The 27,833-nt window shown below is 42.2% G+C and overlaps 1 protein-coding gene across 1 annotated transcript; it reads left to right on the top strand.

The window, feature by feature from the left end:
• Positions 1 to 15,628: 15,628 nt before the first annotated feature.
• LOC131740025 (uncharacterized) lies at positions 15,629 to 19,391 on the top strand. The gene is made up of 2 exons (XM_059034208.1): positions 15,629 to 16,680; positions 19,012 to 19,391. Exon 1 carries the CDS (start codon positions 15,629 to 15,631, stop codon positions 16,601 to 16,603), a length of 975 nt encoding a protein of 324 aa, XP_058890191.1. The 3' UTR covers positions 16,604 to 16,680; positions 19,012 to 19,391.
• The last annotated feature ends 8,442 nt before the right edge of the window (positions 19,392 to 27,833 follow it).

The raw sequence follows: 27,833 nt of genomic DNA, 5'->3' as shown, positions 1-27,833 counted from the left end.
TGCTTTGCAGTTTTCTGGTCGAAATGTTTCTGCCGAAGCACTGTGGCTAGCTTCAAGATGAAATCACTCCTACTGATATTTTCCCTGGTGCATTCTTTGTAAAAAAGCGAAGGAATTGATGGCTGCCAGGTCCAGTAGAGATAACAACAGGCTTGTATATTTTAAAAAAATAGAATATTGTAGGTTATATTCAAAATAAAAACATGTATTGTAAAATGCAGTCAAAATGGCGGCTTTGGCGGTTCTAGGTGGGCGGGATTATAACTTCCTTATTTTCGCAACCCTGGCTTTCAAACACCGTCAGGGTATTTAATACATGTATTTAGGAAAAGTTATAAATGGACAACCGCATAACTTTCAGACATGCAGAGTAATTTAAATCTGAAAACCTCAAACTGTCAAAATGACTGCTGTGGCGATTCTAGTGTTAAACAGCACGGATTGCCTTCAAGGGAACTGTGTTATTTTCCATAAGTTTCTTCATGTTTAAAACACTGCACTGTACACTAAAATTATGTTGTTCATCTGCCTGTCCTTCAAATTCAATATTCCACAAATTAAGTTGTCTGTCGCAAAGGGAAAACTTGTTGACGAACATTTGTCTCAGAATACCATGCCTATGTTTTCTACATTCTCAAATTGAGCTACACAAACCGATTATTCGGATAAGCTCACCACACGCGACGGTCATTGTTGTTGATTATGCTAATTTACCATTCCAATTGAAACAACTGAAGAAACAGCAATCAAGTCAAGCAGCAACCATCACAAACCCAAACACTGTTTCTTCACTTTGAATGGTAAATTAGCCCAATCCACAATGGCCCTCACCTGTCAGCACCTGATTTCTGTGGTGAGCTCAATCCAAATAATCAAATCTTTGTTTCCTGCAGCACTATTCTCCAGTAGAGACCATTTTTGGTGTTCCTATTCCTTGTGTGAAGCAGAAGTAGGCAGTGGCTGATGTCAGCAATAGGAGCATCCTCTTTTTTCTGATTTGGATTTAGTTTTGTACAGTTACACAGAAAACACAGTTTTACAGTTGATATAAAGAGGAAGAGATTGTACTGCATCTCTACAACTGCAAATTACCCTGTATTCCATATGGCAGGTGTACTTTCTGTTAAAATTATTGTCATAGTTCCCCTGGCCTTGTTTTTACCAAGCGTGCACGTGTGTAAAATTATATAAATTTAAATCAGGGACTTGCTGATTCAATTTAGAAAACAAACTAAAATATAATGGGATGCTGTTTAAAACTTTACAATAGACCCCTATAATCAGACATTGTAATTTTATTTTTAGTACTGAGGTATTTCTTGAAAGCATCCATAACTATTAAACACTCAATAGTGTTGAATACTAAAGTATTCTGTAAATGAATAAATGCATGCGCAGTTGTCTGTGATTCAAATGCAACAGAGCAGAACTGGCGCCGGTGATGGTAAGCTGATTTACTACTGTAGCAGGGCGGTGGAAAGTCCTGCTGTTTAAATATATTGTTTATTTATTTTTAGAACTGGGTCTCCCCCTCCGCCCCTGTGCAAGTTATTATTTTATATTTGTTTGTTTTGTTTTGTTGTTGTTGTTGTATTAGTATTATTATTGTTATTATTGTTATGGTTTATTGTTTTATAAATGTAGCGGTGGAGCCGTGTTTTGCTATTGTTTTGACGGTTTTATTTAAAATGTGTTCTGGCAGAGGCGAGGTTGGGTACTCGTCCTCTGCCAGGAAAAACTAAAAAACTCGTGCAGATTGTGGCCGAGGGGTAATAGAATAATTACTGTAGTGTATCTAGTTCAGTTCTATAGTTCAGTTACAAGAGCACTAGTATGCAAAGAGTTAATCTTCTTTAGTTACGTTATACTGTTAAGACTGCGCAAGTGCATAACAGTGCAGTACAACAAAAGACTGTATGGAAGCATCTAATAAACACAGCGTTAACTTTACTTAGGTTTCCAGTGTCTTAATTTTGTTGTATAATAAAACACAACAAACTGGCGACGAGGATGCGTGTTAAGAGAAACGAACTGTGTATGGAATGTTAAATAAATAAAAAAATAAATAAATAAATACAGCAAAAACGAAGAGGATCGTCGCGTTGCAAAGGCGCCAAGTCAGCGGACATCTTAAACACAAAAACTAAGAAAAACTGTGAGTAGCTGTGGGTTTTTGTTCTGATTTTCTAACGGGAAGCAGTGGATGAAAGGACTAAACTGAAACGATAATTCAAAACGAAACTTAAGTGGACGGATGTACATGAATATATTTGCATTGAACTAAAAAGGGGATAGCGCATCCAGCTGCGAGCTTTAGATGTGAACGGAGATATACGCATTAAAAAAAAATAAAAGATAAACGGCACCATGGCTAATTATATTGGTAAAATAGATGCATTTGACAGTACAGTGGAAGATTGGCCATCATACACAGAAAGGCTGGAGCAGTATTTTGCAGTTAATGGCGTTACAGATGAAAAGAAAGTACCGGCGCTACTGAATTTGATGGGAGTTTACTACGCAGTCTCACAGCTCCAGATAAGCCTGCTACTAAAACCTGTACAGAACTGGTAGCCATTCTTCCTGATCATTTTGCACCTAAACCACTGGTAATTGCAGAACGGTTTAGATTTCATAAAAGAAACCAACAAGATGGAGAAGTCCATATCAACATATGTTGCAGAATTAAAGAAACTAGCAGAGCACTGCCAGTTTGGTGATGTGTTACCAGATTCTTTGAGAGATCGCTTGGTGTGTGGCATCAGGAAAGAAGCAATTCAAAAGCATCTGCTAACCTTTAAAAGGGCAGTTGAAATTGCTGTTTCAATGGAAACTGCAGCATGCGACACTCTGGAGCTTCAAGCAACACACTGCACAGAAGTAACAGCACATAAATTGCATGTTACACAGAAAAGTAAATTCAAACCGGCAGTGTTTAACAATTGCTATCGCTGTGGAAAACAGGACATACTCCAGTAACTTGCTGTTTCTGAAATGAAGTATGCAGGCAGTGTGGGAAAACAGGGCATATCCAAATTGTTTGTCGAGCTGCTCCCAAAAAGGTTGCTCAAAACTACACAGGGAAACGAAGTAAACAGCTACATGCAATCCAGGAAGACTCAGACGATAGTGATGGTGCATTAGATGATTTGACGATTGGCTGCCATTGTTTGGCCATGAATGGCTCAGTAAAATTCGTCTAGATTGGCAATCAATTAAAACTCTGCAGCCTAGCCCAGCAGCCGGAAATACAAAGCTGACGCTAGAGAAGCTATTGGCTGATCCAGCTCTGGTCTTCAAAGAGGGCATTGGAACTTTAAAATAAATAAAAGCTAAAATTGTGCTAAACCCCGATGCAAATCCTCATTTCCACAAAGCATGGCAACTACCATATGCCATCAGAGACAAAGTGGACAAAGAGCTTGAAATCCTGGAAGAAATGGGAATTCTGACCGAAGTGCGATGCCTCACCATATGGCATTGGAGCTGTGATATCGCATGTGATGCCAGACGGTCGCGAACGCCCCCATTGCTTTTGCTTCTAGATCACAGAGCAGAGAAGAGAGAGAAGCTCTAAGTTTAGTGTGGGGAGTCAAGAAATTTGGGCAGTACCTGTATGGAAGGAAATTCACACTTTTAACAGACCATAAGCCTCTGACATCCATTTTCAGTCCTAAGAAAGGTATTCCTGAAATGGCTGCAGCCCGCATACAGAGATGGGATTTGTTTTTAGGAGCTCATAACTATGATGTTCTGTACAAGGGCACCAATCATCACGCAAATGCTGATGGACTGTCACACTTACCCTTAGAACTTAAACACGCAAAGCAGCCTGAACAACCCACAGCAGTGGACATGTTCAACATGTCTCAAGTTGAAAAGCTCCCTGTAACATGTGCAATGTTGAGAAATGAAACTACAAAAGATGTAGTCTTGGCAGAAGTGTATGACTCCACCATGAAGGGATGGACGCCACAACAGAAAGTAAGCCTATCACCTTTCTACACCAGGAAAGAACAACTTGCCATACACCAAGGCTGCCTCATGTGGGGGACTAGAGTGATTTTCCCAACCAAGTTTTGCGCACACAAGTGCTCCAAGAGCTGCACACAGGAAAGCCTTAGCCAGAGGATACGTGTGGTGGCCGGGCTGTGATGACCAAATTGAGAAGTTAGCAAAAGGCTGTCCTGGATGCCAACGAGTGCAGTCCATACCTAGCTTGGCTCCGCTTCACCCTTGGGACTGGCCAATGCTCCCCTGGCAGCGGATTCACATAGACTTCGCAGGACCATTTCAAGGTACCACATTTCTAGTGGTAGTCGATAGTTATTCAAAGTGGCCAGAAGTTTTCAACATGTCGACAACTACAGCTAGCAAAACCATCGACGACCTACGAGACCTGTTTGCCCGAACTGGTATTCCTGATCAGATTGTGAGTGACAACGGTCCGCAATTTGTTTCAGATGAATTTCAAGATTTCATTAAGTAAAATGGAATCAAGCATGTTACATCTGCGCCTTACCATCCCGCTACGAATGGATTGGCGGAACGCTTCGTTCAAACACTGAAGCAGGCTCTATGAGCAGTGTCCACACAGAATGGAAAACTACAGTTCAAGCTTTGAAGTGAGTGAGAGAGAGAGAAAAATTTAAAATAGACAGGAACAGTGACAGCAATCTGCCCAGCCTGACCTATTCGGTTTCGTGTTAGAGATTTGTTTTGTTTATCTTTTTATTTTGCTCTGTGAGCACTGTTTTTGTGTTAAAATATTTATTTTATTTTTGTATTATTTAAATAAACGGCACACGCTGCGCCTTTTCACTGCAGTACTTGCCTTTGTTTTTCTGTTCCTGCATCTGGCCTGACGTCACCACAACATCATCCTGTCACAACTACCTATTAGAAAAAGGTGCCTTCTTTGTGTAATCATATGGAAGGAAGCGCAGATGGATCACATTAGTTTACTGTAAAGCTATGTCTTAGTTGGTGCTTATCTTGGCGAGAGCCGAGTTCAAATCAGCATGAAGTTTTAACATCTACTCTCGTGTAATGGAAATCATGAAGATCCGGATACGTCCAGTGACTGCAGCTGGCAACAAGAGAAAGACCTTGTGACAGCCTGGAGAGACAGCTGACAGGAGGAAAGAGACCCCATTGGGGCTGGCAAGGCTTAGCTACCCTTGTCGGCAGTATCCAGCTCTGTGTTTACAGTTTGCTGGAGACACCCGCCCAAGGCTTCTAAGAAATTAAAGAGAAAAATACCCCTAGAGTCTGCGAGAGCGGTGGCGGAAGATGACTCAACGTTGGACAACACGGTTAACAACTTAGGAACGGAAACGGATATGAGTATGGAGAGTACTTCACAAAAGACTAGTTCAAGATCTACAGTTAGCAAAGACATGGAACTCCAGGTTTGTGTCTGCGGCTGGAGCAAGGCAACAACAGTCAGGGGTTTGAAGATTCATCGAGAGAGAATGAAATGCTTGAGGGAGAAAGGACAAGGGCCTCGCATTGATCAGTACTTCTTATGAAGTCAGTCAAGTAAGTCGAATGAAATCCAGCGACAGGAAGCAAACCACAGTTCGCAGGATATCAGCACCCCTGTCATAGACGTGAGGAGGACTTGCATGGATACAGTTAGTGATGAACCTAATGATCCTTGTGAACCCGGTCAGACAAACCAGCATAAGAGAGAAAAGAACCTCAATGGGCACAAGCCTGGAGTTAAATCTTGTGAGAAAACTGCGTGGGACACAGTAAACACAGATCTCTGCTTTGCGTTGGAAAGGTTAAGTGGAACAGTTGAAAAGAAGCTGGATAAATTTGGGCACATCTTCTACGCATATGGAAGCGAGAGGTTTGGAGTTGAAAAAAGGAAGGAAAAAGTACAAACTATTCCTGGAAAGTCTAGACGGCAGCAGGAGATTGAACGCTTAGAGAAAGGAGACAGCTGAGGAAGCAATGGAGAAGAGCAGAACAAAGTCAGAAGGAGGGACTCAATCTCTTACAAAGGGTCATAAAAGATAAGCTTGCAACATTGCACAGAGCTGAGCGCCTATGGAAACGCTACAAAAAGAAGGAGCGTGCAAGAACTAACTTTTATAAAGACCCATTCAAATTTGTAAAGAAGTTATTCACCAGTGAGAAGAATGGCACATTAAAAGCATCTAAGGTTGAGCTGGAGAGATATTTGGAGGAAACACATACAGATTCAAAAAGGCAGGAGACTATGTCAATTCCTTCAGACATCCCACCTATCAATCCACCAAAATACCAAATGGAGGACTGCACCTAAGTGGAAAGAAGTAGAGTGAGCTGTGAAAAAAGCAAGGGCTTCATCATCTCCAGGGCCTAATGGAGTTCCGTACAGAGTGTACAAGAGTGCTTCAGGAGTTCTACGAATCATATAGAAATTGATGAAAGATGTTTTCAGGAAAAAAATGAAATAATACACCTCTGGAAATACTTGGGGGGGGGTTTGATCATGCCAGTGCCAGTGGTGTCAAATGACGCATTGAAGTTCTTTGCGTATTCAAATGGGGCAGGGATAATCAAAACCTTTTACAGATTTTATATCTCTGAAATTCTCAGATGACTGTCCTGGAAATTGCTAGATTTGTAGCTAGTTGCTTCATCATCTCCAGGGCCTAATGGAGTTCCGTACAGTGTACAAGAGTGCTTCAGGAGTTCTATGAATCCTGTGGAAGTTGATGAAAGTGGCATGGGAAAAACAGGTTGTACCAAGAGCATGGCGCCGAGCAGGTGGAGTCTTTATACCTAAAGAAAAAGATTCTACAAGCATCAGTCAGTTTTGCCCTATTTCCCTATTAAACGCAGAAGGCAAGATTTTCTTCAGCATTATTGCTCAGAGATTATCAACTTACCTATTAAAGAACTGCTTCATTGACACTTCAATACAAAAAGCGGGCATTCCAGGTTTCCCATAATGCTTAAAATACATCAATGTGATCTGGCAACAAATTCAATCAGCTAAAAAGGAGAGGAAGGAGCTCCATGTGACATTCCTGGATTTGGCTAATGCATATGGTTCAGTGCCACATGAACTTCTTTGGGCAGCATTTGATTTTTTCAGTGTACCGATGACAATAACAAATTTAGTGAAAGCCTACTATTGCAATTTCGTTTTTCAACTTCAGAATTCAGCACTACATGGCAATGCCTAGAAGTTGGAATAATGGCAGGATGCACCATTTCTCCACTGGCTTTTACCATGGCAATGGAAGTAATCATTAGGGCATCAAAATGGGTAGTGGGAGGAGAGCGCTTGGCTTCTGGAATGCGACTACCACCAATTCGAGCATACATGGATGACATGACAACCATGACTACAACAGTAGCCTGCACTAATCGGTTATTGGGCAAATTAACCAATAACATTGAATGGGCATGAATGCAATTAAAGCCCACTAAATCAAGGAGCATCTCTATAATTAATGGTAAAGTAGTAGATAAAACATTCTTCATTAATGATGAGGCAATACCAACAGTGTCTGAGAAGCCAGTGAAGAGTCTTGGGAGATGGTACGACGGGGATCTAAAGGACACAGTTTGTGTGGGAGAAGTTAGACAACAAGCAGTGAAAGGGTTGAAGAGCATAGACTGCAGCGCTTTACCAGGTAAACTAAAACTCTGGTGCTTTCAGTTTGGTCTACTGCCGAGGTTGCTGTGGCCACTGACTGTGTACAAGGTTTCTTTGACAACAGTAGAGAAGCTGGAAGCTTTAATCAGTTCATACATCAGGAAATGGTTGGGAGTTCCACACTGTCTCAGCAGAGTGGGACTTTTTGGTAAAGGAATACTGCAGCTACCAGTCTCCGCTTTAATCGAGGAGTATAAGTGCGCCAAGGTCAGACTGGAAATGACATTAGTAGAGTCACGCGACAAATGCGTAAGGGAGGCAGCACCTGTGTTGAAAACTTGAAGAAAGTGGGCAGCAAAGAAAGCTGTGGAGGATGCAAAAGCTGCCCTTCGAATTGGTGATATCATGGGGCAAGTTCAGCATGGAAGAGGGGGTCTTGGTCTCAGTTCAGCTCCTCTCACATGGCACAAGGCAGCCCCAGCTCAACGGAGCAAGCTGGTAGTCAACGAGGTGCAAAAGCAGGAGGAGAGGATGAGGTGCATAAAGGCCATTTCCTAGGCCAAGCAGGGAGAATGGATGAGATGGGAGAGTGTGGAACAACGCAAGATTGGCTGGCAAGACCTATGGTCAATGGAACAGAGCAGGATCAGTTTCCTCATCAGGTCAACATATGATGTTCTCCCATCACCACATAACCTAAACCTCTGGGTCAGAGAGGATCCCTCATGCCCTTTGTGTTCATCACCTGCAACATTAAGGCACATTTTGACAGGATGTAAGGTGGCTCTTAGCCATGGACGGTTTACTTGGCGCCATGACCAGGTGCTGCGATGTTTGGCCTTAGCATTGGAAGACAAGCGTAACATGACCAATAAGTTGCCACCTGTTCCATCAACATTCCTCCGCCCAGGAGAGCAACCACCAAGAAAAGGTGTTAAAACCAATCCTCGCCCAAGACAACTGGAAGCTGCTAGAGACTGGAAAATGCTGGCAGATGTTGGTCAACGGCTTATTTTTCCACCTGAGATTGCCACCACTAACCTTCGACCAGATATTGTCTTGTGGTCTGGATCAGCACACCTTATTCACCTGGAAGAGTTAACAGTGCCATGGGAGGATGCTGTAGATGAGGCGTATGAGAAGAAACTGTGGTATGCTCAACTAGCCACTGAAGCGGAACAGCGAGGATGATGTACGGGTAAGTACGCTGGGCTGAGTTGAGTGGGGGATGGAGGGAGGTGATGCTGGGACGACAGAATCACTGTTGAGCCCTCTTGAGGTGTCGTGGGTTAGTCGACGAAACACCAAGGATGGAAGGTGCCCACTTGAAGAGCCCAGAGATGTACCCTACTTAGCTCAATCCAGATGGTTGTCATGCTGATGCGCTTGGGAGACCGCACTGTGGTTGATCCCCGGAGCCAGCATCGCAGCCGTTGTGTGTGCTAATGCGCTAGGGAGGCAATAAGCTGATCCCTGGAGCCAGCATTACACTTCACTTTATCTACATCATCATATGGAAGGAAGCGCAAATGGATGGAGACACAGATGGATCACATTAGTTTACTGTAAAGCTACGTCTTATTTGGTGCTTATCTTGGTGAGAGCCGAGTTCAAATCAGCATGAAGTTTTAACATCTACTCTCGTGTAATGGAAATAATTATACTCTGTATATATAGATTTTTCAAAATTACGGCAATATAGCGTTAAGGTTTTTGCTTTTTTTGCACACTTTTCTTCCCAGTTATTTGCTTTATGAGTGTTTAATCCAAAAGTATTTAGATGTAACAGTCAATCGTTTCTCTTTGTAAAACAGCGTGGAGTAAAGTTGTTTAGTTTTCTTGTATGTTCTGTGTGCAATTATACTTGCAACTCCACTACAAAATAAAACTTACGTGTGTGAGAGAAAGAAAGAGAGACAATGGGGAGAGAGATAGCTGTCATCAAAAGTTTGCATACCCCAATGGAAATATACATACGTGGGGATTTAAACTGTTGACAACAACTTTGTTGTCAACACTTTGTGCTTAAGCATTTGTTCATTTCTTTCTAAATAAAACCAGATTTCTACCCAAATATTTATTCTTTCTTGATTATGTATAAAAAAATCCACTTGATTTCACCCGATTTTTTCATTAAATAATTCTACCCAATTTTTAGAAAAGCATTCACCTGAATTTGGAAATTTCACCCGAAATCAGACGCCCTATATATAATTTAATCAGATCATGCATCTCTTTAACCTGATTTAATTTCAGGATCCAGTCGAGGAACAAAATTAGTAAACAATTGTGCCTTTGCTAAGAGTTTGCTGTACAATAGCTCAGAATTGAACTTTGATAATGATATCCTGTTAAAATTTGAATCTGAGGCACAGCAGACCTCGAGTCTGAAAGAGTCTGAAAGAGGTGGAAATGTCACCTACTGCATAACTACAATTAGCTAATGCCGGTTATGGTTTTATGTATCATTAACTTCATCAAATCTCTGCTATTATGTGAAAAAACACAATTTGCATTCCAGCACCAGTGGGGCACCATTGCTTTCATAATGCGCTCATTGTATTTCCACTGAAGCAGAGCCTCATTGCTCAACAGTCTTGACATACTTGCTTCATTTCACTACTGTTCATGAATAACAGTTCATTTTATTTATCTGCACATATAATTCATTATAAACACTCAGTACTGTCAATTTGAATCTGTTAATTGAGGAACACAGCACTAGCATGGCTGTTTATAAACATTTCATTGATGGATTGCAGGTGACAAAAGGTAGTACTCTCACACAAATTGTATCCTTTTTAGTTAATTTCTATATAATCTTCATACACCTATGTAGAATACGAACTCGCACAGAACAGAAGTAATAGTTCAATATATAATTTATTCCTTGTTATCTTCTTGGTCACGTGACTTCCTGCAGGCTATCAGCTGAGATTTTTGTTGGGATTGGTTGCTGTCCCCTAGAGCAGGTTTTCCCAGTCCTGGTCCTGGGGACCCACTGTGTCTGCTGTTTTTCATTCCAACTGAGTTTTCAATTACTTAATTAAACCCTTAATTGAACTGATCATTTGCTTAATTAGACCCTTTTAATTGTTTTCAGATATTAAACAGTTGCAGAGTTTAAGTTACTTATAAAATGTTATAGCTAACTTGAAATCTGCAACTGTTTAAGAGCTGAAAACAATAAAAAGGTCTAATGAGCAAATGATCAGTTCAATTAAGGGTTTAATTAAGTAATTGAAAACTCAGTTGGAATGAAAAACACAGTGGGTCCCCAGGATTAGGAAGCCCTGCTCTAGTGAAGCAGAAAGGTGGTTTTACAACAACAACAACAACAAAAGTTTAAATAAAGCACTTGTACCTTAGAAGTGTTATAGCTTTCTGTCTGAGATTTTGAGCACAGGCCACTCTAACAAATCAGCCCCAGGCATAATACCTCCAAGAGAAAAGGGCCTGTCCATTTCATGAACTCCACACTGGCACTTTACACCCAAAATCAAATCCCATATTTATTTGTTAAACTATCAATCCCATATATACAGAAAGACACTCAATTTGCCTGTGAGGAAGAAGGAAAAAAAATTGCTTTTTTTTTTAATTGCAGGTGCAATTACCTACAAGTGCAAAATTCAAAAATGAATTCGAAAATAAGCTAAAATACAATTTAAGACTATGAATGTTTGTAATGTCAGGGTAGCATTTTGAAATTTGTATTTTCAAATGTTAACTGAGCAACAAGAAAAAAGAAAGAAAATACATTACTGGAATTATGAAACCTGTAATGTTTAAAAATAATAGTAAAACCTGTGTGGCAAATTGATTGTTCTCACCCATTCAATAATAACATTCGACCAAGCGACCAAGAAGAAGACCTCCAGGAAGATGGCAAGATGAAATTAGAAAACATGCCGGAGCAACATGGATGAGAGACGCAGCAGACAGGCTTTTGTGGAAGAATTTTGGGAGGCCTTCATCCAGCAGTGGATTGAAAAAGGCTGAAGATGTTGACTGTGTGATCCTAATGTTTAGCCTCTTTGCAGGGTTTATTTGACCTAATTGTCAGTGGTGTTAGCGGCAGTAAAAATAAAATGCTGCTATAAACTTGTCCAATACCTATAAAAATATGTATATAAGCAATGTCGCTGCAGGGATATCAGGTTGAGTACCAAGCACTCCAGTCCCTTTAACTTTCACATCTCAGCAGGGTGCTCTTTGCTATGCAATGACCCATTTACAGTTTAACTGTAGCCCAGGCACAATTTTAGACAGAACACTCAAATTAGGTCACACCAAAAAGAAAACTCATTTGTCTTCGGATAACTTGTACAAAGGGGGATCATTAATTATGGATATTAATAAAACAAAAACGCTGTGTTCACCCTTCTGATCACCCTGTATCCCTGCTCTTTATTTTTTGCGGAGTAAACACCAGCATTCCGGTTGATTTGTTTCTTAAAAGCTAAATGTTCAATTAATATATAGCTAGAGACTCGAGCAGTTGTGCTGAGGTCTCTTCGGAATAAACTAAATGCTGCCATATAGATAAAAAATTAGACAAAGTAGCACTTGTGTGTAAAATGATAAAATATAAGTATATACAATATCATGTATTATGACGATAACAATGTTCTTTGTTAAATTGTCTGATCAAACCCCCAATGACTTTCTGTACCCCACAAAGAAATGATCTGAATTTGTTCCACTGTTTTCATACCTGAAATAAATAAACAACCAATATTAACAAATAGGCCTATGATGTCTGACTTGCAGGTATGATTGTACAAGTTAGTAACTTTACTCAAGAAAACTACACAAGGATATGCTTGTAAATAAAATACAGATGAACATATATTAGTTTATTAGATGTAACTTTCCTAAACACTTTTATACAGATCTACAGTGTTAAGAGTTAATTGATCTATAAATGTAAAATCAATGCATTATCAGCTCTATTGAACCACTCATGTTTTTTTTTTTTATTTTTCTTTACAAATTCCATGCTTGTGTAACAGGACTACTTCGTTCACCCTGTTGACCTCTGAACTCTGCGTTGTGTTTTGTTTTTAAAGATGATGACACAAAGACTTGAAAAAAATTAACTAACTTATTTTCCTTCAGATAATTTGGATCTGCTGGTTCCAAATTTAGACTGAATCTCTTTTTCTATATTTGCAACACAAACGCTACCATACACAAACACTCCCATTTAAGAACAAAAATTAACTTTTATTGTTTAACTTGTTTACTGCTAAAAAAATAAATAAAAGTGTGGTGATGAAATTAAAGTTCTGGGTTTTAACACATCCATTGATCCATGGTGTTCATCAGGCTACTTGCAAAAGTTCAGGAGCTCTGTGAATGGAAAGTCTGCAGGATCACGGGTCTCCTGCTTCCAGGTTTGCATCAATGAGGCGGTTTCGGTACTTATTCTTCAGAAAATGCAGTACACTGAATGCCCTCTCACACAGCACAGTGGTAGGAAACAGGGACAAGAAAAGCAAAGCAACTTTAGCTAGGGGCTTGTAGTTGTCCTCAAACAGATACACATTACTCCAGAACTCCTGTACTGTGACAATGGGCTGACTGAAGTATGTTTTCATTTTTGAATCATTGCGCATTTGTAGCATGAGTTACTTCAGATTGCTCAAATCCAAGAGTCAATATGTATGTATATATATATATATATATGACCAATACATTCCATTTTTGAGCAATGAAACGTTTAAAGCAGCAATTCTAATAGTTCATTTCATGCAGAATGTATACAATGCTACCAGCGTTTTCTGCTAATCCACTGTGAAAAATGTATCAAGTAAACACAATTCTTCAGCCTATGCATAATTTTATATCATGCTTATAATAATAATAATAATAATGATAATAATGATAATAATCATCATCATCATCATCATCATAATCATAATCATCATCATTTTATGCATTGTATTGCTTTATTATTTCTAAAAGTTTGATGTGATTAAGATTAAGTAATTTTTGAAGCACAGTCCTATTTGTGTATGTAAAAACATGAGAAAATAATTATTGAAGCCTATGAGCCATTACACTATGTAACACAGTTTTTGTTCCTGGGTAATAAGTGTTATTTCCTAATTGCTTATGCCTCAAAAGTATAGAAAATGGCTATTATTCCCCACAAACTTTGCTTTTGTGACCAGACAGTGATATTTTGAAATTTACCTATTTCCAATGAGAAAACGGGCGAATTTGTGTCTTTTCGTTCACATAAAGTCAGAAAAAAACAACATATGAATCCAAATTAACATGTATTTATACTAAAGTAATACAAAAATGACTACAAACGATTTAGAAGTGAGTAGTTTTTTGAGATTTACGATTATACTCTAAATCACTTTCACAAATCAGCCCCCAAATGTAGTCTCCCATCATGTTCTCGTTATACTGTCCTTGGTAGCGGTGTTCAAAGTCCAGTATATCCTGGTGGAAGCGCTCGCCTTGCTCCTCCAAGTACGCTCCCATGTTCTCCTTGAATTGATCAAGATGAGCATCAAGGATATGGACTTTGAGGGACATCCTACAGCCCATTGTGCCGTAGTTCTTCACCAGAGTCTCAACCAGCTCCACATACTTTTCGGCCTTGTGATTGCCCAGGAAGCCCCGAACCACTGCGACAAAGCTGTTCCAAGCCGCTTTCTCCTTACTAGTGAGCTTCTTGGGGAATTCATTGCACTCCAGGATCTTCTTTATCTGTGGTCCGACGAAGACACCGGCTTTGACCTTTGCCTCAGACAGCTTAGGGAAGAAGTCTTGAAGGTACTTGAAGGCTGCCGACTCCTTATCTAGAGCTCTGACAAATTGTTTCATAAGGCCCAATTTGATGTGCAGTGGTGGCATTAGCACCTTCCGGGGGTCCACCAGTGGCTCCCACTTGACGTTGTTCCTCCCCACAGAGAACTCGGTCCGCTGTGGCCAGTCCCGCCTGTGGTAGTGCGCCTTGGTGTCCCTGCTGTCCCAAAGGCAAAGATAGCAGGGAAACTTAGTAAAACCGCCTTGGAGACCCATCAGGAATGCCACCATTGCAGCCTCTTGATGCCATCTCAGAAAAATGCAGATATGTATCCACTTAGGCAGCTGGAACTAAACTGAACTGGTGGGCTTAAGGGGCCTGTATTTATACTACTATTTATATTACTGGAAAGTTCTAGAAGTTACTCCAAGTTTACTCAGCACTGAATCTATCTGGAATGTTCTAGAAAATAGGTAAATTTCAAAATATCACTGTCCTGGTGTGACAGGATTGAAAGGAGTCCCTGTTGTAATTCGCCCTCCCGACCACCGGCAGCGCTGTGTAGGGTTGAGCGTGATTGGGTCAGGAGGCTGAACTCTGACCATACAGGAAGTTCCGGGTCAGGCGGCCATCTTGGCCCAAGGTGGGACCATGCGGCCGTCAGGTCCCATCATTGCAATCAGCTGTGCTGTTCTCATCGATTGGCTGAGGCAGCGTGCTGATTGCAGGGGTGGGACTTGGCAGTATTTAAGCAGTATGGTTTTGCCATTCGGCCCCCTGTCCTGAACTGAAAACACGTGCTGTGCTTTGTTGTTGTTTTGTTTTATCAAACTGCTGTAATTCGCAGAAGCTTGAAACTTAAGGGACTTTGGTGGATTGCCGCAGTGGAAGAAACCCAGGACAAGCCAGTAATCCGTGGAAGGGGGCCAGGAGGCGGTGAGAGGAAACCCACTGCAGGAGCACAGAGAAACCCAGTGCTTCCTTTATTGTTGTGTGTAACGGGACGTTTTTGTTTATTCTTTTTATTTGAAACCTGAGTTTACCATCGCTGGTATTCCAGGTGGTTTTCTTGTTTATTTTCTGGAATACTGGACTGTTCTATTTTTGTTTGTTAAAATAAAATCCTGCCTGTACCATTGAAGGTACAGGGCTCCAAGGACTAAACGACACTTCCGGCTCCTGTGTGCTGTCATTTCTGGTCCTTCCCTAAAGCTCCACCCACTACCCTCCCACAAGGTGGTGTCAGAAGCGGGAGGAGCATGGACCGGCACACCCTGCAAGCCGTCTTGGAGGATCAGGAGAGACACCGTGACGGTGTAGAGCGGCGTCGGGAAGAACGGGATGCTCAGAGGGATGCTGAGCGTTCAGCCCATCTGACCGCGATGACGGACAAGATGGCGGCCATGTGTCTGGCCATTCAGAACCTGGTAGTGGCCCAGGCCCAGGCCCAAGCCCAGGTCCCGGCCGCAGCAGCTGGACCAGCGCAGCCGACGCCCAAAATCCGGCTGCAAAAGATGACCTCAGAAGATGACCCGGAGGCCTTCCTGACCACGTTTGAGCGGGTGGCTACAGTGTCAGGGTGGCCAGCCAGATGTTGGGCGGCACAACTCGCCCCTTGTCTGACTGGTGAGGCGCAGGCAGCATACCGGGCCCTGAGCAATGTGGCAGCGGAGGATTATCCCCAGGTGAAGGCAGCTATCCTCCAACGCCTCAATATCACTCCGGAAACGCATTGCCGGCGTTTCCGGACCTACAAGCGTCCAGAGGGAACCCGGCCCCGCATTGCGGCCCAGCAACTCTGGGACCATCTGACCCGCTGGCTGCGTCCCACTGAACGGACCACCCAACAAATCATGGAGTCTGTGGGGGTCGACCAGTTCCTGGAGGTGTTGGAACCGGAGACTCGAGCCTGGGTCGCTCGCCACAGTCCCGAGACGATGGACAAGGCCGTCGAACTGGCGGAGGCTTTCGAGGATTCACTGCTTCGGGTGGACCCCAGTCCAGCCCCAGCAGTCCCAGTGAAGCATCGCCCTTTACCAGCGCACCCAAGGACTGCAGCGAGGCCTTCAGTTTTCCCCGTCCCTTTGAGCGCCTCGACTCCAAAGTGGAGACCGAGGTTAGCTCCCAGCTGGGCCAGAGAGAATCCCTGGACCCCCCCCCCCCAGTGGTGGACCAAGGGACAAGCAGCCGTCTCCCACAGCGTTGCCTTCCCCTACCTGCTTCCGGTGCCATGAGGTGGGACACATCGCGAGATTCTGTCCTGCCGCAATGGAGTGTGACGTGGCCTTGCGATGTCCGGACGCAGAGGGTGGTGAGTACAGGGGAAGGGGTCGGGAGGGGCCTTGCATTATTAATGTAGTTGTTGGTAATATGAGTACCCACGCATTAGTGGACTCAGGGTGTAGTCACACTATAATTCGGTCTGCTCTCTTGGAGGGTACGCCCTGGCGGCCACAGGGGTCTGTGACCATCTCGTGTATTCATGGAGAAACCAAGGCGTATCCTACCACTAAAGTTAGAATGACTGTGGAAAGTCGGACGTGCCACGTAGTCGTGGCCGTTGCTAAAAAGGTGCCATACCCAGTAATTTTGGGTCGAGATTGGCCTTACTATACACAAGTTAAGGTCAATGCGGCTCGGCCACCTATTGTAGAAAAGGTGGTCGCAATGGGGGATCCAATTGGCCAGATCTTCCCCTTGCAGGCCGACATATTTACTTCCAGGTTCCGGCCCCATAAAACTAAAAGAGAGCGGAGGGCCGAGAAACTTGAGGGGGCATTAATGAGGCAAGGCTGGGGATTGGTGGGAGAGTCTGCTTTGCCTGTCAAACGAACACAGAAGGGGGGGGAACAGTTACTTCCCCGTCAGAAACAGGAGCTGGGTCAATTAATTGAGGAATTCAGTGATGTTTTTTCTGAGTTGCCCGGTAGAACTGACATTATTGAACATGCCATTATTACTCCGCCAGGTGTTCGGGTGCGTCAGAGGCCTTACCGGATCCCGGAAAGTCGGCGGGGTGTAATGCGCCGGGAAGTGGCCAGTATGCTCGAGCTGGGAGTAGTGCAGCCTTCCCAGAGCGAGTGGTGTATTCCTGTGGTAATGGTACCTAAGAAGGATGGCTCCACTCGTTTCTGTGTGGACTTTAGAAAGGTGAACGCTATCTCTAAGTTCGATGCGTACCCCATGCCTCGAGTGGATGAGCTCCTCGACAGACTGGGTAAGGCGAGGTTCTTGTCCACTCTGGACCTGACAAAGGGATATTGGCAGATCCCGTTAACACCCAGTTCCAAGGAGAAAACCGCATTTGCTACCCCGGATGGCTTGTTTCATTTCAAGACCATGCCCTTCGGCTTGCATGGGGCCCCAGCTACCTTCCAGAGACTGATGGACAAGGTGTTACGTCCCCATCATCAGTATGCGGCAGCATATATTGATGACGTTGTTATTTTTAGCTCTACCTGGAAGGAGCACCTTGATAGATTGGCGGCTGTCCTGCAGTCTTTGAGGGAGGCGGGGCTAACAGTCAACCTAGGCAAATGCGCGTTTGGCAAACAAGAGACCCAATATCTTGGCTTTAGCATGGGTAATGGTCGGGTGAAACCAGTGGCTTCCAAGGTCCAGGCCTTGGTGGACACTCCGGTCCCAAGAACCAAGGCTCAAGTGAGGTCACTTTTGGGGCTGGCAGGCTATTATCGCCGTTTTATCCCCGAGTTTTCCACCATTGTTAGCCCCTTGATTGACCTCACTAAGAAGAGCGCCCCAAACACTGTAAAATGGTCAGATGAGTGTCAGGAAGCGTTTGACACGATAAAGCGGATACTTTGCCAAGCCCCTGCACTAGTTTCACCAGATTTCGACAGGGAATTCATCCTCCAGACAGACGCCTCGGATGTCGGTCTGGGGGCCGTCTTGTCCCAGGAGATCGATGGGGTAGAACACCCCGTGCTATACATTAGCAGGAAAATGGCTCAAAGGGAGCGCAACTACTCAGTTATTGAGAAGGAGTGCCTGGCCATTAAATGGGCCACAAACTCTCTTCGATATTATCTCCTGGGGCGGTCCTTCACTCTTGTCACAGATCACGCTCCTCTTAAGTGGCTAAACACGATGAGGGACACGAACGCCCGGATTACTCGGTGGAGTCTGGCGCTGCAACCCTTTAACTTCACTGTTAAACATCGTTCGGGTAAGGAGCATCAAAATGCTGATTTTTTTTCAAGGGAGGGGGGTCATTTAGGGGAGTTAGGGTTGGCCGAGTGTGCCTACAGCTCCACTCTGAGGGGGGGGATGTGTGACAGGATTGAAAGGAGTCCCTGTTGTAATTCGCCCTCCCGACCACCGGCAGCGCTGTGTAGGGTTGACCGTGATTGGGTCAGGAGGCTGAACTCTGACCATACAGGAAGTTCCGGGTCAGGCGGCCATCTTGGCCCAAGGTGGGACCATGCGGCCGTCAGGTCCCATCATTGCAATCAGCTGTGCTGTTCTCATCGATTGGCTGACGTGAGGCAGCGTGCTGATTGCAGGGGTGGGACTTGGCAGTATTTAAGCAGTATGGTTTTGCCATTCGGCCCCCTGTCCTGAACTGAAAACACGTGCTGTGCTTTGTTGTTGTTTTGTTTTATCAAACTGCTGTAATTCGCAGAAGCTTGAAACTTAAGGGACTTTGGTGGATTGCCGCAGTGGAAGAAACCCAGGACAAGCCAGTAATCCGTGGAAGGGGGCCAGGAGGCGGTGAGAGGAAACCCACTGCAGGAGCACAGAGAAACCCAGTGCTTCCTTTATTGTTGTGTGTAACGGGACGTTTTTGTTTATTCTTTTTATTTGAAACCTGAGTTTACCATCGCTGGTATTCCAGGTGGTTTTCTTGTTTATTTTCTGGAATACTGGACTGTTCTATTTTTGTTTGTTAAAATAAAATCCTGCCTGTACCATTGAAGGTACAGGGCTCCAAGGACTAAACGACACTTCCGGCTCCTGTGTGCTGTCATTTCTGGTCCTTCCCTAAAGCTCCACCCACTACCCTCCCACACCTGGTCACAAAAGCAAAGTTTGTGGGGAATAATAGCCATTTTCTATACTTTTGAGGCATAAGCAATTAGAAAATAACACTTACTACCCAGGAACCAAAAAAAAAAAAAAAGAATTGTTACACAGTGTTATTTTCTATGTAGTTTACATATATACTGGTCTTGGTCTTGGTCTCAACATATCCAGTCTCGGTCTTGGTCTTGATCTCAAAATTTTGGTCTTGACTACATCACTGGACTCGAGGAGGGGTGAGGTCTGAGGATGTCCTAAAATGGACACCATACAAATGTCTGTGCCTTTTAAAGCAGCAGCAAAAGCACTGTTGATAATCTAGTGAAACCATTATACCACTGTTACACTTGTGAATTGAGTTAATATAAAAGGCTTGCAGATGCCACAAGAGCTTCCCCATTCAATTGCCATTCAGTCCTGGACCCCCCTCATACAGAGACTGACAGTTGTGCTATAATGTGTGGTGTTTTCTTTTTTCTATGATGCGGAATAATTGAGATCCACAAACTCCTATCACACAATATTTGAACTCGCCTCCTGAGATGAAAGGCTAGTGATCACAAAATGTACAAAAGCTTGCTCCTCATTAGTCTTTTTTTATTGTTTATTACTTCAAACAAAACAGTGGGATCATTTAGTCCCAGACACAACTGAGGAAAGTAAAGGGAGAGATGGAAGTCTCAGTAGACTATCAGCTATATAAAACCTACCACAGAATGAGTGTGAATTTCATTATCTCAAATGTAGGGTCCCTGAGAGCCAGAGCAAAGGTGATTAGCTGTAAATGTTATTGCCATTTGATAATTGATTTGCATCTTTTGTAACAGGACTTTTAAGACTGGCTTAGTGAAATACCTAGTGTCAGGATGGCACATCTCATGAGGTACACTTTAAGTTACTTGATGTAGATAAATTGCATTTGCGCTCATTGATCTAATCATGGAACAGTAGCTTGATAATTATATCATCATATTATATATTGTTTCCTTTAGTCAAATGTTCTATGCTAACCTGAAAATCAAGGTTTGACGCAAAGGCGTTGTATGGTCATTATTTAAAATGTTTGCCCATCTTTTTAAAAGGGGACAAATTAATCTGAGTAATTTATAAAATACAAAAACATATTACCATTTTTCCATTAATATACAGAAATATGTGGATTAAAGGTGACTGGCTCTGAATTTGAGAGGCCATACTAACTAAATAAAGCCTGAGCATGGATACTTTTTAGAAATATATATTTAACCCCATGAATTTGTCCAGCTGAAACGAAGAAATGCAAAATAAAAGAGAACTTGCTTATTAATTGAACAACATGCCTGCCTCTAATTTCCTTGAATGAGTATGTTAAGTTCTGCATGGTTAACCAACTAATTCAGGTGAACAAGCTGCCATTACATGACTTTATGTAATATAAATTATCGTATATCAGTTGATGACAAACAAAACCAATAGGCTTGGGTTAACTGTTTGCACAGGGACATTTATTTTTTAATTTAAAGTGCCAGGACTTGAAATATGGCTCACCTAGATGCTACCTAGTGGCTCATTCAAGTGACAAAGTAACCAATCGAACTCAACGCAAGATTAATTTTATTAAAATATGAAAGAGACAGCTACAGTATACAGCAAGCAGGCATCCGATGTGATTTTAAACACAAACCAACGTGTGATAGCAAACACAGCATTGCTTATAATATTTAAGCTATATTGTATTCATTTCAACAAAAACTTTTTCATGACTTAAGATGCAAGTTGTTTTTGCAACTCTTCTCAGTTGGCAAAACCTGAATGTTTTCAGTTTTATAATTTTGTAGTTTTATATTTTGTAAATATTCCCAATGGGCAAAACATGAAGAGATTTTTAATAAAATGTAAATTCTCTGCCCATGGCTATTACTTGCATGAACACCTTGGTGGAAAGCAGTAGAGGTGAGAACTTTCAGGTGTGGAGTAATCAGCCATTTCAAATTACAGTTTCATCAGGTTCCTGATGGCTACAGAACTCAACCACTTGCTTGCTTGCTTATATATTTGGGCTTTGCAAAGAAATAATCATAATAAAAAAAAACTCACTTTAAGAATACATTTATCCTAGCAATAATGGATTTTTTAATTTAAAATTGTTCAATTTGCAACAACAGAAACATTTGTGCAGTATTGCTTGCAGCAGTCATTTCCTTTTATTCTTCTCAATCGACTGTTTCAGGAGAAGTATCTTAAAAGTGATCCCTCTCTGGTTATATCCATCCAATTCAGATACTTGTTATATGGCACATGCAGCCCCTAGGGATTAAAATATTTTTGAGTAGAGCCGCACAAACCAATTATTCGGATTGAGCTCTCCACGGGTAAGGGTCCTTGGTGATGATTGGACTAATTAACAATTCCAAGTGAAACAACTGAAGACACAGCTGCTTGGAGTTGTGTGGCTTGCTGTTCTCCACAGAGTCTAAGACGAGCAGCAACCATCACCAACCCAAGCCGATGTTTCTTGACTTCTTTCACTTTAATGGTTAGTTAGCTCTATCAACACCAATGACCCTCATCTGATTGTCAGCAGCTGATTTCTGCGGGGAGTTTAATCCAAGTGTGACAGGGTGGCTAGGCGGTGATGTCAGACAGAAGCAAGGACGGGAAAAATACTGACACCAGGCAAGTACTGCAGTTAAAGGCGGCGCCGTTTTATTTAAATACAAAAATAAATCAAAGGTTTAAACAAAAAGAAACTTGCTCACAGAGCGAAAATAAAACAGTAAACAAAAATAATCACGAACACAAAGTAATAAATAAACTATACAGGTCAGGCTGGGCAGTCGCTGTCACTGTTCCTGTATATTAGTTTCGTTTTCTCTCTCCTCGCTCTCTCCGCTCCTCTCTATCACCCACCACAAGCGCAGAGAGCTGCAGGCTTATATACCGTGGCCGAGGGGTTTAACTAGCTGGCAATTATTCTATTACGCCTCGGCCACAATCTGCACAGATACAATTATTATGCGTGACTGCCAGCTAATTCAATAATAACTAGCTGACAGTCATGCATTCCCACGATGTATTTTAAAACAACAAAACACACGGCGCTTCACCGTCAATAAATATAACTACAATAATAAATCATGAAACAAAACAAACACAAAACAATAATCTGCACAGGGGCGAAGGGGGAAACCCCGTTTCTAAAAATAAATAAATACGTACAGGGCTGCTCGCCCTGTTTCACCAAGTTTTAATTAATTTTAAATTTAATATAGAGGTAAAGGCCTATAAAAATAACTATTTTATAGAATTTTCTGTATACCTATATATAGTAATGCCTGCACTTATACTGGCATCTTAACTGTGCAAACATTTAGTTTACCTTGCAACTGAGGCCACACGTGCTGTGTGTCTATCTGAACTATGTGCTGCTGCTGGGTGACTCAAGCTATGGTAAGTGGATTGTATTTAAATTGATAGTTAAAATCATTGTTGCTGGGGTAACTATCCCTGCCTTTAACAATTGTAAACTGTGCTGGGCTGTGTTGAATCGTGAGGTTGATTAGAATATTGTGTCAAGTGAACAGCGATTAGCGTGTCTTTTGTCTTTTAAAACAGTGGGCGTGTGTGTGAGTCTGAGCTTGCCTGCACTTATACTGGCATCTTAACTGTGCAGACATTTAGTTTACCTTGCAACTGAGGCCACACATGCTGTGTGTCTGCGCGTTTTGTGAAGTCCATGCTGCTGCTGGGCGACTCGATATAACCAGGTAAGTGGACTGTATTTAATTTGCTAGTTTAAATTGTTGTTGATGGGGTAACTATCCCTGCCTTTAACAATTGTAATTAAAGTTTTGTTAACTGTGCTGGGCTGTGTTGAATTGAATTATTGATTAGAATATTGTGTTAAGTATACGGCTCTAGTATATATTGGCAAACAGTGTCTTAGAATGCCAGTCGTTCTAAGCGCCAGCTGTCTATGGGCCACACTACCAAGGGCAGTCTGAGCTGTGACAGTCTAAGGGCCACACTACCAAGGGCAGTCTGAGCAGTGGCAGTCTAAGGGCCACACGACCAAGGGCAGTCTGAGCTGTGGCAGTCTAAGGGCCACACGACCAAGGGCAGTCTGAGCTGTGGCAGTCTAAGGGCCACACGTCCAAGGGCAGTCTGAGCTGTGGCTGTCTAAGGGCCACACAACCAAGGGCAGTCTGAGCTGTGGCAGTCTAAGAGCCACACGTCCAAGGGCATTCTGAGCTGTGGCAGTCAGAGCAAGGACAGGTAGAGCGAGGACCTTTTCCAAATCCCTCCCAATGGCTACTAGAGACCTCATTCCTACTTTGTCACCTAACGTCACCTAACTGGACAAAGCGGGCTCACTCGTTCTCCACTCCCAGAATAAACGCTGGTAAGTACCTGCTGCACATACCCTTACTAACTCCTCATCCTATGCTGCCTGCTACAAACTTCTACAAAATCTCCTTTTTCAATTGTCGCTATCTGACTAACAAATCTCTGCTTCTCAGTGAACTTATAACCAATACCAATCTTGATCTTCTCTGTCTAGCTGAAACCTGGCACTCTGTAAATGACATGCACTTGCTGCATCTAGCCACCCCAAAGGGCTATTCCCTCTTTGACAAACCTCGCATCACTGGCCGAGGTGGGGGCACTGCTGTTATTGCAAATTCTGTGCTTGCTTCCTCAGTTCTTTCTTCGCCTGCCTTTTCTTCATTTAATCATCTCGCCTTCAAGCTCCCATCTCCCATGTCCCACACCCTTGTTGTTATCTACCGCTCACCTAACTGTATGTTGCTCTGTTTACAATTTGGATTACTTATTTCCTATTATCCCTGTTTCTTCCCAGTCATGCAAAAATGTGATGACCAATCACTCTGACCACCCAGCCTCTCTTACAGTATACGTTAAAAGCTACCTTATTATATTCCTATTATATATACAGTTCAATCCCAGATCACTATACATGCTTTTTGTGTTCTTAAGAGACATGCTCATGGGGGAAGACTGCTACAAATAGAGGAAAGTCTATTCGCCAGAGGGGGGATTTTGTGAAGAGTGTGTAAACCCTGTTTGAAACAGACATGCTCTTTGCTCAGGCTGACAGTCATCTTTACGTGTGGGTCCAGTTATTATCAGCCTGCAGTACATTCTTAATAGCTTAGCCTGATGTACTAAACTGTTTTTGTTGAAGAAAAAAATACAACAAAGCTACTGTAGAAAAAGATCAGCAATGGAACAGGTATAAGGACAACCTTATTTATAGGCCACTACGAATATACATACACCTTACACCACTGGGAAATAGTCTCCATCTGTCATATGATTGGGTCACATCACTGTCAGTCCCGCCCCTTTTCAAAGGACCGACCTCCACTTCCACTCCAACAACAAGATAAAATGGCTGAATGAAAAAACTGCTGAACGGCGATTCTCTGACTTAACAGAAAATGAATTACAAAACATGCTACAAAAGAGAGAAAAGAAATTGTGGTATGAACATTTTCTGTTATTTACTTATGTTTAGTTATTTACTTATGCTGTATCAGCTATATGTAAACAAAATACTGTAAATCCATAAATATTTGGCAAATCACACGAATGTTGCACTGGTAGTAGTATATTACTTCATTATATGTACAGCACTAAGATATACGTGCCAAAAATGTTTTTTCTTTTTCATACACGAAAAACGCATAATAAAAGGCTAGCAAGTATTTATGGCTTTACAGTATATAAAGTCATATTTAAAGACATATTTACTATCCAACCTTGCCTCTCATTATTTTGACTGACTCATATATTAAATGAGTCAGCCCCCTGTCGGTAACAATAGTTTTCCCTCGGATCAATAATTGTGTGTGTGTGTATATATATACAGACGTGCTCAAATTTGTTGGTACCCTTACAGCTCATTGAAATAATGCTTCATTCCTCCTGAAAAGTGATGAAATTAAAAGCTATTTTATCATGTATACTTGCATGCCTTTGGTATGTCATAGAATAAAGCAAAGAAGCTGTGAAAAAAGATGAATTATTGCATATTCTACAAAGATATTCTAAAATGGCCTGGACACATTTGTCGGTACCCCTTAGAAAAGATAATAAATAATTGGATTATAGTGATATTTCAAACTAATTAGTTTCTTTAATTAGTATCACACATGTCTCCAATATTGTAATCAGTCATTCAGCCTATTTAAATGGAGAAAAGTAGTCACTGTGCTGTTTGGTATCATTGTGTGCACCACACTGAACATGGACCAGAGAAAGCAAAGGAGAGAGTTGTCTGAGGAGATCAGAAAAGAAAATAATAGACAAGCATGGTAAAGGTAAAGGCTACAAGACCATCTCCAAGCAGCTTGATGTTCCTGTGACAACAGTTGCAAATATTATTAAGAAGTTTAAGGTCCATGGAACTGTAGCCAACCTCCCTGGGCGCGGCCGCAAGAGGAAAATCGACCCCAGATTGAACAGAAGGATAGTGCGAATGGTAGAAAAAGAACCAAGGATAACTGCCAAAGAGATACAAGCTGAACTCCAAGGTGAAGGTACGTCAGTTTCTGATCGCACCATCCGTCGATTTTTGAGCGAAAGTGGGCTCCATGGAAGAAGACCCAGGAGGACTCCACTTTTGAAAGAAAAACATAAAAAAGCCAGACTGGAATTTGCTAAAATGCATATTGACAAGCCACAATCCTTCTATCAAACATCTATGGAAAGAGCTGAAACTTGCAGTCTGGAGAAGGCACCCATCAAACCTGAGACAGCTGGAGCAGTTTGCTCAGGAAGAGTGGGCCAAACTACCTGTTAACAGGTGCAGAAGTCTCATTGAGAGCTACAGAAAATGTTTGATTGCAGTGATTGCCTCTAAAGGTTGTGCAACAAAATATTAGGTTAGCGGTCCCATCATTTTTGTCCATGCCATTTTCATTTGTTTTCTTATTTACAATATTATGTTGAATAAAAAATCAAAAGCAAAGTCTGATTTCTATTAAATATGGAATAAACAATGGTGGATGCCAATTACTTTTGTCAGTTTCAAGTTATTTCAGAGAAAATTGTGCATTCTTCGTTTTTTGTGGAGGGGTACCAACAAATTTGAGCACGTCTGTATATATATATTGTAATAGGATCGCAACTCACTCAGTTCGTTGCCCCTTTAAAAATAGACCCAATACACACAAATGGATTTTGACAGCGCGGTTGCGCAAAATTTTTAATGAACACAAACATAAACAAAATACAAAACAAAATAAACACCTAGCTCTTTACGAGCGCTAACTAAACAAACAGGAACCTCAACTATAAATCAGGACAGCTAAGCTGTTTACCTGGAACACAAAACAAAATCTTCACCATGAAACAAACCACACAGGTTTACACTACCTTTCTTCACCCGACTGCTCGGAAGCAGAGCACCTATCCTGCTTCCTTCTCTCTCAGCAGCCATGGGCAGACTATCTGCCTCTCTTAAATACCCTGCACCTGGTACTAATTTGACAATGGCTACCAGGTGCAGGGGATAATTAATACTACAACAATTAACAAAATCAATTAAACAATAAAGCAATACAATCAAACAAAACAAACCCACACATTTTACTGCGGGGATGACTCCAATCCCATCCCCACTGTGTTACAATATATATATATATATATATATATATATATATATATATATATATATATAGAGAGAGAGAGAGAGAGAGAGAGAGTAGATGTTAAAATGTCATGCTGATTTGAACTCGGCTCTCGCCAAGATAAGCACCAACTAAGACGTAGCTTTACAGTAAACTAATGTGATCCATCTGTGTCTCCATCCATTTGCGTTTCCTTCCGTATGATGATGTAGATATCCTTCTGCCTGGTGTTGATGGCTGAAGTGTAATGCTGGCTCCAGGGATCAGCTTATTGCCTCCCTAGCACATCAGCACACACAACGGCTGCAATGCTGGCTCCGGGGATCAACCACAGTACGGTCTCCTGAGGTACGGTATGGACTGAGTTAAGTAGGGTACATCTCTAGGGTCTTCAAGTGGGCACCTTCCATCCTCTGTGTTTCGTCAACTAGCCCATGACACCTCAAGAGGGCTCAACAGTGATTCTGTCATCCCAGCATCACCCTCCCTCCATCCCCCACTCAACTCAGCCCAGCGTACTTACCCGTACATCAGCGTTTCTTTTTTTCTATTGTGCTTGAGATCCCCAACCAGAATCTTTCTGTCTCAATTACAGCCAGTTGCTGCTCCTCTCTGCGGCTAGTTGAATATACCGCAGTTTCTTCCTCTCATACGTCTCATCTACAGAATCCTCCCATGGCACTGTTAACTCTACCAGGTGAATAAGACGTGCTGATCCAGACCACAAGACAATATCTGGTCGAAGGTTAGTGGTGACAATCTCAGGTGGAAAAATAAGCCATTGACCAAC

This window comes from Acipenser ruthenus, chromosome 12 (genome assembly GCF_902713425.1).
Source record: "Acipenser ruthenus chromosome 12, fAciRut3.2 maternal haplotype, whole genome shotgun sequence".
Lineage (NCBI taxonomy): Eukaryota > Metazoa > Chordata > Actinopteri > Acipenseriformes > Acipenseridae > Acipenser > Acipenser ruthenus.
The sequence above is the reverse complement of the archived record's forward strand: the minus strand, read 5'-3'. Positions and strand labels throughout refer to the sequence as shown.

Excerpts from the sequence above, each read along its gene's own strand:
- LOC131740025 (XM_059034208.1), top strand. The coding sequence starts at position 15,629 with ATGGACCGGCACACCCTGCAAGCCGTCTTGGAGGATCAGGAGAGACAC.